Source organism: Mus musculus, chromosome 17, assembly GCF_000001635.26.
Source record: "Mus musculus strain C57BL/6J chromosome 17, GRCm38.p6 C57BL/6J".
NCBI classification, from domain to species: domain Eukaryota; kingdom Metazoa; phylum Chordata; class Mammalia; order Rodentia; family Muridae; genus Mus; species Mus musculus.
In genome coordinates this window covers 86,038,158-86,050,672 of record NC_000083.6, presented here as the reverse complement: position 1 = coordinate 86,050,672, position 12,515 = coordinate 86,038,158, and the positions used below count along the sequence as shown (strand labels likewise).

The 12,515-nt window shown below is 40.9% G+C and overlaps 1 protein-coding gene across 5 annotated transcripts in view; it reads left to right on the top strand.

Moving 5' to 3' along the window:
• Srbd1 (S1 RNA binding domain 1) overlaps positions 1–12,515 on the top strand; it is a 160,552-nt gene that overhangs the window by 94,544 nt on the left and 53,493 nt on the right. Inside the window, exon 17 of one of the 5 annotated variants that reach the window (XM_017317728.1) lies at positions 2,154–11,201. The exons of the other annotated variants lie outside the window; for them this stretch is intronic. Within the exon in view, the coding sequence (XP_017173217.1) occupies positions 2,154–2,180 (27 nt within the window). The 3' untranslated portion in view covers positions 2,181–11,201. Of the gene's footprint in view, positions 1–2,153; positions 11,202–12,515 lie in introns of those variants that run through there. 5 annotated transcript variants of the gene reach the window in all.

Genomic DNA, 12,515 nt, shown 5'->3' with positions numbered 1-12,515 from the left:
TTTTTCTATATTCACTTCTATTTGGTCATTATTAGTTTTGGATTTTACCAAGAGCAGTTTAAAGTCTTGTAGTTGCTGATGTACTGCCACCCTCATTATGGCTTTTGTTGGTACTGTATTTCCAATTCTTGAGGTTGTATGCATGCACTGAACGACTGAGGATAGCAGTGAACCTTGGCAAAGAGAGGTACATAAAGAATGTGGGATATGGAATCCTGAAGGTTGTGTCAAAAGAAGTCTCCTTTTTGTAGTAATTCTTGGCTAATCTGTGCATGTGATATTCACTTGAACTCCTAGCTACTCATGAGGCTGAAGCAAGATGATTTCATGAGTTCATAAGTTTGAACCCAGCCTGGCCAATATGCAAGACTTTGTCCCTACCTCCCAAGTTGTCCTTGTTGTTGCTATTGTTGTTGTACAGTTTGGTTTTTGATAGAGGGTCTTACTGTAGTCTAGGCTCCCTGGAAAGCATTATGTAGTCCAGGATGGCCTCAAATTCATGGAAATCCTCCTGTCTCAGTCTCTTCATGTTGGAAATATAGCCAACCCTGGCAGGAAAGTGCTTTTTAGATCTAAAGTACAGTATTTTCCACTCAGATTTTCATGGGGCTGAGTGGTGCTGTGTTATCCTTTTTTCTAAAAGAGTATTAAGTCATGGCGTCTGTATTACCAGAAATGGGAGAAATTCCAGAAATCATTCCGCTCTACCCCATCATTTGACAGCAAAACAAAACCAAAATACTGTGCCCTAGAAGCACACAGTGGCAGAGTTTGGACTGATGTGTCACATGCATTGATACCCAACTGAGACTATTAGCATTTTATGCTGGCTGGTGGTAGAACTAGCTATCGTCTAGTCTATTTGGACTTCGAGATGTCTTTAAGATTGCTGATATACACTGCTGTATGTCTATAGAAGGTTAATAAGGAGAAAAGGTGTGAAGTTTTTTGTTTTGCCTTGTTTTGTTTTGGTTGGTTGGTTGTTTTGTGGGTGACATCACCTACCAGACTAGAGTACAGAGGAATGAAGGAAGAAAGGCAAGCTTCTCCCTGCTTCCTGGCCACCATGAGGTAGGCCACATTGCTCCACCATTCTCTCCTGTCAAGTAATAAAATTTCTGGAACCTTGGGCCAAATGAATCTTTCTTCTCTGAAATAGTTTTGCTGAGGTGTTTTGTCGCAGTGATAAAAATCTGACCAAACAAGATGAAAGAAAGGAAGGAAGAGTAGAAGCAGCGTGGAAAAGGACCATGTAGCACAGCTCCACATGCAAGGCACTTGTTAACACAAAAGTGTGAAGCCAGCTGATAGGGTAGGGAAATTACTTGCCATAAATTCATATGTATTGTGTAACAATTATGTATTTTACTATTAAGAACTTTGATTTTTTTTCCTTGTTGGTTTATATATATTTATATGTTGGTTTATTTAGAACATTTATATACAATATATAAAGAGCCTGTCTCCATAGCATGGCACCATTAATAATGCAGGGTTTTGTGCCCTATACACTTGCAAGCGACCATAGTCCAGGCCCTGGGATGACTGAGTAAGGATGCAGTGCTTCCATGGGCACTGAGCCAAACCCTGTCTCAGAAACAAGCAAACAAACAAACAAACAAAAGCAGATTCCTAAGGAAGGTCTGTTAACATGAGAAGTTATTTTTGAAATGATCTATTTAAATTACACAAAGTTGTTAATACAGAAGTAAACTGAATTTCAAAGTGTAGCCGTGAATTTCTGTTAAAGAAGACAGTGACAGGCAGAACATGATGAGAAAGTTTTACTTTCTTTGATCTTCAATTTTCTATATTGAATATATATTCTGAAATTTTATTATAAATTACATATTTATTTATTTGTTTATATCCCAGCCTATGGGCCATTTAATATTATCTTCATACAATAGAACAATAGTGGGACTGACTTTCTTTTTAGTTGGGGTCCCTTTGTGACTTTGATTTAAGTTTCATTTAAGTTTCATCCTGACTTAAAACAAGAGAAAAGCCAGATAAACATTGTTGATTGAGAAAATGAGAGGTGTTTAAAGAAATTGTGTTAAAGGTGTTAATGAAGTCGTAGAAACTACAGTATAACTTCAATGGAAACTCAAATGCCATTGGGTTAACAGCAGCTAAAATCCTTTTGACAGTGTTCCAGTTCTTGTCTGAGAAAATGAGGAGAGCTGATTTTAAAAACACATGCCTGTTGTTATTTCTGGAGAACGAGGCAGCCAGTGTGGTCGACTGACAACATATCCCTGATCGACCCCTAAAGATGTTGCTGCAAAGTGGCTTGGTGTTGCTCCCAAACAAACAGTCTGAGGTGAAAAAAAGCAGGATGACGCAGGGCCTGGGTTGGGTGCTGTGGGATGTGAGGCTGAAGGCTTCACTTGGCCTTGTGGTGCCCTGAGTTTAGGGGATGGGTGTACTGGTTCTTATGTCTTATGGTTCTTATATCACGTAGAAAAAACTCAGACACCCTCTTTTCTCATTTTGTGCCTCTGTTAGATCATTTGCTGATATTACAGAGTGAGGAGGCAGAACCCTTAGTGGACTGTGTACCCAGACCGTCCTTACTCCTCAATGCTGGGGATAGCAGGAGTCACTGTAAAGGGAACCTGGCAGGCAGCAGTTTGCATTTTCTCCTCTCCTCCTCCATGGAATAAATCCTGCATAAAAAAATAAAGTAAATCAGAACCAAACAGAGGTGAAAGTTCTTCCTGTCAAAGTACTGGGTGGGCAGAACCCTCTGCAACCTGCAAGGGTACAGGAATGGCTAGGTCATAAAGGCGAGCCTGCTTATCTTTTTGTTTATTGCTTAGATGGATCTTTTAAAACACAACACATTTGAGCTGCTGAGTAAGGAGTCAGTATAGAGTGAGACTTCTGAGCTGCCCATAGTTATCTGGGTGACTTGCTTAGGTCACTACTATCATCGTTAGCTTCTTCACTAAGGCAAATGTGAGACAGAGAACTTTCCAAATGAGGGGTTAGCCACTGCGCTGACTGGCTTTTGTCTGCTTGACACAAATCTAGAGCTATCTCGGAAGAGGAACTTCAACTGAGAAAATGCCTCAATCAGACTGGACTGTAGACAAGTTGGTGTTGGAAGGCCCAGCTTACTGAAGCAGGGCCACCATTGGGCAGGTGGTCCTGGGTTCTATAAGAAAGCAGACACAGTAAGCCATGAGGGAAGCCAATAAACAGCATTCCTCCATGGTCTCTGCCTTAGTTCCTTCCTCCAGGTACCTGCCTTGCTTCCCTAATAATGGACTGTAACTTCTAAGCCACATAAACGCTCCCATTCCCCAGTTGCGTTTGGTTATGGCCTTTGTCACAGCACCAGAAACCTAACCAACTGGGTAAATTTCCTGCCAAAATGATTCTGCAGTCTCATCCCTCAACTGAGCAGGACACAGACTGTATTGAATCTCTGCTTTCAGAGTTTCCAAAGAGCCTGGAATTCAGAGGTTTCTTCATCTATGACTTAACTGAATGTATACAAGTAATTGACCATGACAAACACTGTAAACTAAACTCAGATGTTAGTACTTGTTAATTATTACTCAAATTATCAGTTTTAAATGTATCACCTGAATAGTTTTCTTACACCTGATTATATTGAGCTTTCTACACTGAAATAGTAACTTCACTTTTTGTCTGACAACGGATGCATGCCCCATACCCTGGTGTAAATTGTTGGTGTTATTTGAAGAGCCTTTTATAAGTAATGCATTGAGTTAATAGTGACATATCTAACTTCTCTGTTATTTTCCCTTGCATGTCATTAGCTTCAGTAGTGAAACAAAAATTTTATGTCATTTTTTACTTTATATCTTCTGATTTTTATATATTAACACTAAAATCTATTATGAGATATAGAACTTTAAGATATTTTCAGTGTTTAAAAATGAACATTAACATGTTAACATGAGCACTGAAAAACTTACACATTACAGTAAAAGGTGACCATAAAGGGAAAGATTACACTACGTTTGAATCTAAAATGTTCTCTGGGTCAGACCGCAATTAGGTCACATACAGGGAGAACACTGGTGATCCTGCATATTCCTCATAGGGGTGTAGATCAGCACAGCCTCTTAGAGAGCAGTTAGAAACCAGTAAAGTTGGAGGTAGAGACGCCAACCCAGCAATTTTTTTGCTACAAGTGCAGAGCCTAGAAAAATCACCTCATATTGATCCAAAGTGACAGGGACAAGAAGTTTCTGGAGACACTGTTTCTAGCAGTGAAGATATACAGATGTGTGTCCCTTGTCTGGAAAACAGGAAGAAAAATTAGTGTAATATTCTTATATTGTTCACTGTTGTGTGCACTGAGAGCTACCTTACAGGAGGTAATAGAGAAGGGGGAGAGAGAGGTGGAGTGTGTGCACAGGCGCATATAGCTGGCAGAAAGCTAGACTGTAACAAACAGCACGGCCACTTTTGTCTATACATGTATAAAGATATAAAAACAAACTTGGGTGCCTGAGATAATGGCTGCTTTAAGTGAAGCGAGGACAGGGCGAAGTGGGAATCTGAACAGCTGTCTCTTTTTGAGCTGTATTCCAAAACATTTGTTAAATATTTTATACTTTTAAAAATATGCAGGAAGTTGGGTCCAATGCTAAACATGCCCTAACTTGGGAACATTGTCTTTCAGTTGGTTTTTAATTTCTCATACGTTTTGTGTCTAAATGTGTGAGAGTAGAGGATTTTTTCTAAAATCAGAAAAAAGTAAACAAGAAAAAATTACTCTTTTAGGTTATGGTTGTTTTCAAAATGCTAAGCGGGGTATTTTTCTTTGAGACCTAATGTTGTACAGAGTAGTCTTTAGGGCTTGCTTTGATAATACCTTGAGGAAATGTTCACCTCATAAACACAGTCTTCTGTAAATTTTATGACTAAATATCATTTCTTTTGCTTCCTTGGAAACTGTAGAGATTGTGCCCAGACAGACTGTTGGAGTCTAATGTTCATTACAGGACTGCGAAGGCATCTTCAGACTGGCTGGCATCTGTGTCTGACTACTCATCCTGCAGTGTCGCTCTCTCTGACTCCAGAGTGCTCTGAATTAGAAATGTTAAGGTTGAGCAAGAAAGCTTTAAAAAGAAAAATAATCTGGTTTAGACCACACTCCTCAGAGATTTTATTTCGCTTGGTCTGGGTTGGGCCTCACATGGCAACAGAGCTTTTGTGACGTATCTGGGCCATGTGGGATCCCAGAAGTTGCTCAGTATTGACATAGAACGGGTTTAAAGTGCACATTCTTGTATCTTTTCAAGGCCCATAGAATAAGAAATTTGGGGGAAGAGCTTTCCAGCCTGTTTTGTCAGCCCAGGTTTAATAGTCCTGGTCTCTAATGCTTCTCATCTTGAATATGCTATATAGCCCCGTGGAGGTTCTCAAAGTGCACTCTCTACTTCAGTTGGCCTGTGGTGGTCAGTAAGATTCTGTTTCTAGAAAGCACCCAGATTATAGCAAGACATCCTGCTTCAACCCTCCCAGGGCCCACCAAGCATCACTGAATCGGATTAGGATTTTCATAAGACTTCTAGTGTCTGAAATGTCTATTATGGTGTCTGTAATGTAGCAGATATTCAGGGAATCCTGTCAGGGAAGTCAAGCATTTGAGGAAGCAAACATTATTATTATATGAAAATCACAAAGAGAAAGTGGATCAATAACTTAGGATATACCTTTCATATTTCATGTTCAAAATGGAAAGAGGGAGGGGTTTACAGGAAGAAATTCTGGTGTAGTGTTGTTGAAAGGGAGACCAGTTGTACAGAAGCAAGGCTTTTTGATGGTTTTTACCGTAATGAACCCATATGTGAAGGGACAGATACTGTTAACCTGATTTAAAAACATTACACCATGTGTGTATGTATGTATGTATGTATGTATGTGTGTGTATGTGCCTGTATACCTCATTAATATGTACATTTTATGTGTTGGCAAATGCATTTTCAAACTGTAAGATTAATACAGAGGAAAAGCCAATCATGACAGTAACAAGAGTGACCTGACTACATCGACAGAAGGAAATGAGCGGTGGATCTGGGATTCGCTGAATGAGAAGGGAACATGGAGAGACAGTCACAGATCTTAAAGAAGCTCGGAACTAGAATATTTTCAAGTATGAATTGGAGAAGGGAAAAGTTGGAGATTGTAGAGGAGCAAGCTGAGCATGTGAAGGGATATTGTGAGCCAGGAAGTGGACATGAAGATTTGAGATGCTCGTGGGTGTGACTGATAAGAGGGATTTAGCCCAGGCTTGTACACATGCTAGGAAAATATTCCAACATTGAGCTGTATCCACAGCCATTTACACACATACACACACACACACACACACACACACAGAGAGAGAGAGAGAGAGAGAGAGAGAGAGAGATCCTCTTGTATTACTCTAGTCTTAACATTTTGATTCCTAGAATTTTTATTTTTTATGTTCAATTTACAAATTAGTTCAGCTCTGGCTGCAGAAGTGCTTAAACCATTTTCCATGTGAATGTTTACTGCCACAGGGGTGTTGGGGGTAGATTCGGGTGTGGGTATGGAGGTGCCTCAGCTATAGCATTTCATCCTGAGCATTGACACTCATTCCGTTGAATACTTGCAATAAACTCCTAAGATGACATGCTCTAGTATTTCATAAATAGCCTCCCCACCTTAGTCCTCATGCCTCATGTCAGTAACTTATATTGGGTATATACTTTTTTTTCCAGAGTCTTACTGTTAAGACCTTAGTAATCTGAAGACGTTTTGTGTTGTTTACGTATTTTGACTCATTCACACACTGCATGCTCTGGAACACTGATGCAGTTTCTGATTTTGAGCTTTATTGTTTTTTTTTTTTTTTTTTTTTTCCCCTACTAGAGACTACAAGCCTTTGGATTTAGTTCATAGTAGAGTCTAGCCACGTGAAAGCTTTGTTTACATGTTCTAAATGTGATTTGTCCCAAAGCTGAGGTAGTGATGTGCTGACTATAGCTGCATTCTTGTGGCTCCTTGTCAGAACAATGCTTTATGTCCAGTACATGGAGGCAATACTAATTAACCCTTTAAGAAAGTAACTCTTTCTCTACTAAATCTACTGTTTATCCAGTAATCTGAGGTCGTACACATCTTCAGAAGATTCTCTGTAACATTGTTTTCCTAGAGTGATTTCCAGTTAAAACCAGCAGTTGAAAATTGTGGGTGTAAAACAGACCCTGAATGTGTGAGGTCCTGAGTGAACCCATGCTGTTGACATGAACAGTGTCAAGGTCTCTCACCTCAGACCCATAGGACAATGGAAGGAGACACAGAGAGAAGTGGCAAAATATTCCCTTCTGGTCCATGTGTGGATGTTGCTAGTGTGTGCAGGAAATGTCCACCACAGCTTCCCACCCCTACCAGATGTTTACAGATTGAAGACTTCTTCCCAACAGGACTGTCCCCACCAAGACTAGACAAACCTGTTTCCTTGATCTAGTTGTGTGCTGTAACCTGCCTCCCGGTTTGTCTGTATGTGACAGTCGTTGCTCATCTATATCCAGTAATCTCATCTCTTTATATGTGTGTGTGTGTGTGTGTGTGTGTGTGTGTGTGTGTGTGTGAATAATAAACATGCTAAGCTTCAAGATGTGAGGCTTCTCCATCTATCTATTTATTTATTTATTTATTTATTCCCAGCTTTTTGTTTCTGTCTGTCTGTCTATCTGTCTGTCTTTTCTTCATTTCCTTCATTGCTCCCAACTGGGACAAATCCTGGGAGGCCCAGTAAGGGATCTGTGGAAAAGTTAGAGAAGGTGTGGTTTTCCCTGTTGTTAGCCACTGAGAGTCTGCCTGAGACAGGAAAGAGCTGGCTCCTCTGTTTTCTTTTGTTTTAAAGAATGACTGAGGAAGAAAGGGTTGCTGCTGTTGGTTGGCAGAACCACAGTCCACACACCTCTCTTACTTCCCTCTTCCTCTAAACTGTGTATGTGTCTCCATGGCATGATGTTTACCAGGACAGGGGGGAGGAGTGCTGCTGTAGTGTCGGAAATCAGCAAATCTATTTCTATTAACTTTTACCTAATACATTTTTATCAGAAATTCCTTCGTTTCAGTGGCATTCATTAGAATAGGGCCTTTCCTTTAGAGCAAAACTATCAAAAGAAGTTTGTCTGCCCTCCTAATTGATCTTTGGTATAAGCCCTAAGAAAGTTTTTAATATGCTAGACCTCATATTGGCTGAATATGGACAAATATTATATGGACTAAGGTGCTTTAAGATTACTCTAAAAATGTTCAGTTTGAGTATTTATATAGATATTCTGTTTTGCTGAGTTTGGAGATATACTTATGTCTGAAATTACTGGCACAACATGGAGAATCTTGGAAGCAGTTTTTAACTTTGGAAAAAAATCTCTCTGCACTATAATAATATTCGCATTGGAGAAAAGGAGTTGAGAGGCTCTTGTGTAGTGGTGTACATGCCTCACATGTGGAATATCCTGAATTCAGTTCCCAGCACCATGAAGGGATAGTTGAAAACCCTAGTACTATAAGATTATAACTTTGTGCTAGTAAATTAGTGACTGAGAAAAGAAAGAAAATGTGTAAATATTAAAAGGGCCATTTTGTACTGGGCATTTAAAACTGTATATTTCTAATTTATGGTATCTAGTACATTGAGAAATACTGAACATAGCTTTATTTATAAGTAGAGTGCCATTCATTGGTCATCGTCTTTAGAAGAACCCTGGTAATTAGAGTGCTCATGAAATTCCGTTTTACATCCATGGAAAGGAACTATCAGTAGCACAGTGGCGGCTCACGGTGATCCATGCTCCTGGGGGAAGGACTTGGGCAGAGGGGCTGCTGAGCCACGAACCCTGTGTCTGCAAAGCGACTCTAATGAAATGTGGTACAGGAGAGCTAGCCATGCTGAGTTGCAGTGTGAGCGCATCCTCACAGGAGCAGGCAACACTACCAAATCTGTCTCTTGCTGTGGACAGTTGCTTTGCAGTATCTTTCTGGTACTCCTAGAATACCAGAATCCAAATGAGAAGAAAAAAATTAAATCAAGACCAGAAGACTGTCCAAGTTTATGAAAGTTTTCTTTTCCTCTCTACTGTCCTCAGCATTTAATACCATTACCTAGCAAAAAAGTTCATTTGCTAGGAATTGTACAGAGTGGTCTCTGAGTCCATAGGAGGAGAAGCACCTGTTGCCTGACATTTTGAACAACTGATTTTAGAAAACATCTTTATTTGGGGGTGAGACTGCTACTTGGTTGACATCTTAGGGTACCAGGATAAGATTTTTTTTTAAATAAGATCAGGTATCTAAGTTGTTTGTTGTACAGTTTTACTTTTACAAGTGTATGCTTTCAAATGTGTAATTGAAAGAGAAGTCTCTTCTGATGTGCCCAGGTTTCATTATTTATTTGGAGTGGATGGGCCCAGAGTATGAGTACAGTCAGATTTTGTTGGAGGGGCAACGACTTTCTGAGACATGATGTACACGTGAGTGTTTCTAAGTCTCAGAGGTGTGATTATGTCATAGCAGCATAACCTCTGGGCTTGCTTTATTACCTTTATTAAAACAAATCTGTATGGGGTGCTATGTATGTCTCGGTGATGAAGGAAATGAGGTGGTTAATTTATTATGTGAACAGCACTTTCAACTAACCGCAGCATGATTCACTGAGAGTGGCATAGAAAACCCCAGCTCTGCGGAGTTGCTCCGCTGCTGTTTGATTTGTGGACCTTAACTTTCAACACCAGAGCATGAAGTTTATCTACAAAACAGTTCTCTCCTTTTTTTCCTCTAATATTTTTGTCTAAATTTAAACTTGAAATTTTCCTTTATTTTATTGTGGGCACTTACTGAGTCAAAACGGAACAGTCCTTGCCAATGACCTCAAGGGGAAGTAGGCCGAGAATCTATGTGTGAGGCCATTAGGAAAGCGAGTAGCATATCGTGACAGTTTCCAAACCTCTGGGGTCCCTCAGAAGACCTTCATGGCTTCAATACGTAAAGATAACTGTGTAGAATCAGACTGGAGTTAGGGGCAAGTCCAGCATCTGAGGTCTCCTCCTCCTGTTCCGTGTCCTCACACTAATACTACTATGGAAAAGTCTCCTGCAAGAGGCTCCCCCCCACCCCCCGGGTGTTTATTTGTGGCTGGAGGGTGGTTGTGGGAGGAGCTGTGAGCGCCACACCACACAGAGGTGTGTGGACGACAGTGAGGTAGGAGAGGAGCTGGGAGTCTAACGAGCTCACAGTGCATATAAAGCTCCTGTTGTATACTCATAAACAGCCACTGAATGGCCGGCCAAGAAGGTTGTTTTCCTTGGAGCTGAGCCATGTCCAGCATCATCTGTGATGTGAACCTGACTAGAAGGTGAGTGAAAATAGGTCATCTTCCCAGGGTGATTTTTGAAAGACTCTTTCTTTTCATTTTCTAGATTTGCCCGGTACCACTCATTTATAGACCAAAAGAAAAAAGAAAAAAAGCCAAGCTAGAAATCAGCCAGGCATTGTACTAACAAGCTAATGAGGCATTTACTATCTGAGACAGCACCAGTTTCTGTAACGTAAGGCTAGCAGAGAGTGTGGACGGCAAGGGTGCTGGCATCTGGGGTGGGTGCTGCCCAGGCATCACAGCCAGGCTGCCCTGTAACAGTGTGCCTGCACATGTCAGCCTGCTTCAGCTACAGCTGCAGCAGAAACTTCATCTCATAAGAAGTTGGGGAGTAGCCAAACTTTGAGCCATAATGATTGGGTCTCTCCAGCTCCCATGTCTTCTCGCTAGGAGAAGAAAATCATTTTGGACCAATAGGCTTTGGAGAAGACACTTTTGGGCAGTAGGTAACCTAGTAAAAGTGGGCTTCTCAACAGTTTTTGCTACAGTTTAGAAGGCTGAGATTTAACATTTATTTTTGGGAGTTGTTTTTAAAAGTCTAATAGTTTTACTCCTCTCAGTACCACAACTCAGTGCAGATCATCACAGCCACTGCCAAAGCCTGGGTCCTGGAGAAGGGCCGGCCCTGGGGTACCTTGCAAAGCACTCTTCTGCGCTGGTTTCTGATGGCTCCAAGTAACTCCTGAGGCATTTGTTCCCGAGTCCCTCCTTCCAGGCCTCCTTACCCATCCTTTATGTGGTTTGAAATATATCCAGGCATCCTTTGACAAGTGAGCCGATCATTATTTGTAGCATAAAATTTGCAAAGATGAGAGTTAACACAAATTTAGGCAGCTTTTTGAATTTCTCAATGTACAAATGTATGGATCTGTACAAAGGTTAGCAGCATTACCTGCACCCAGGACCAGTAATGGCAGCATGACACAGGGAGTCCCCTGAGTCTGCTGTCTGAGCACAGCCTAAAGTAAATGTCACCTTACAGTTGAGAGTGATACAGGAAGAAGAACACTTTATGGGAAATTTATTTATCATTAAGCTTGTAAGAGATTCTTGGGTAGGTATTGTATCCGGGGCACAAAACCATGTTCATTGACCTATGTCAATCTTTGCAGTTGAATAGCTGTACTTCTGGGTGTGTTTAATCAGTTTGCCTGAGGGCTAGTAGTCTGACATAGACAGAGTCTCTCTTAAACTTAAATTGTGTAAACATTCTCAGGGCACCATCATGGTTTCAGTGTGGTTCAGTGGAGAGAATGTAGCCTCGGGCACCGTGGCTTTACCTTTACCGCCTCCCCTTGGTGAAATCATTTTACTTGTTCATGCTTTGTTGGGAAATAAGGATACCCACATGCTTTCTAGAAGACTGTTAAAAAGAGAAAGAAAATAGACATGACCGTGCCTCAAGGTTAAGGCATGAATGTGCTTTTGTTGCTTAGGAGACGTTAAATAAATTCCGTGTACTTTAGAATTCTTTGGCCTTTTTGTTGTTGTTGTTAAAGTCCATTTTACTCTAAATATTTATTCATATGTTAAGCTTATCAGGTATTCATAGACTCATTCAATGTCAAGCTTGCTCAGGTCATACTGGCACACATAAACATGTTCGTTCCTGTCTGCCAAAAGGGAGGAGGACAGAAGCAGCTGTGGGCAAAATTTACGAACAAAGAATCAGAGTGGCAGCCTCGCTATGACCGTAGTCCAGGAATGAGGAAATGAGGCCTGTGCTGCCTCTCACTTGTACGGGGAGAGGAGAGTTAGGCGTTTGGAGCCGAATCAGAGCATGCATGTGAGACTTCTGTTAGTGATTATCCAAGTCTACAGTGCTTCACATGTTATCTGATTCACGTGTGCATCTGATTCTTCTGTTGTGGTTGTCCCGTGTTTAAGTTGACTCACTGTTCTGGAGGTGGGGTTAGAAGAGAGTAGAGCGCTTAAAGACAAACACAGCAGATAAAGCAGAAACAATCTCCGCGGTTCTGGGCCTCACGATCTGATTGTGCGGTGGCAACAAAAAGCAGCTGTTTGTTGACAGCTGCCTTTCCTCTCACAATCAAGCTGTTTCTAATCATGGAATTACCAGCTCTTTTGTGTTGGAGACTTGTTGGAGATTTAT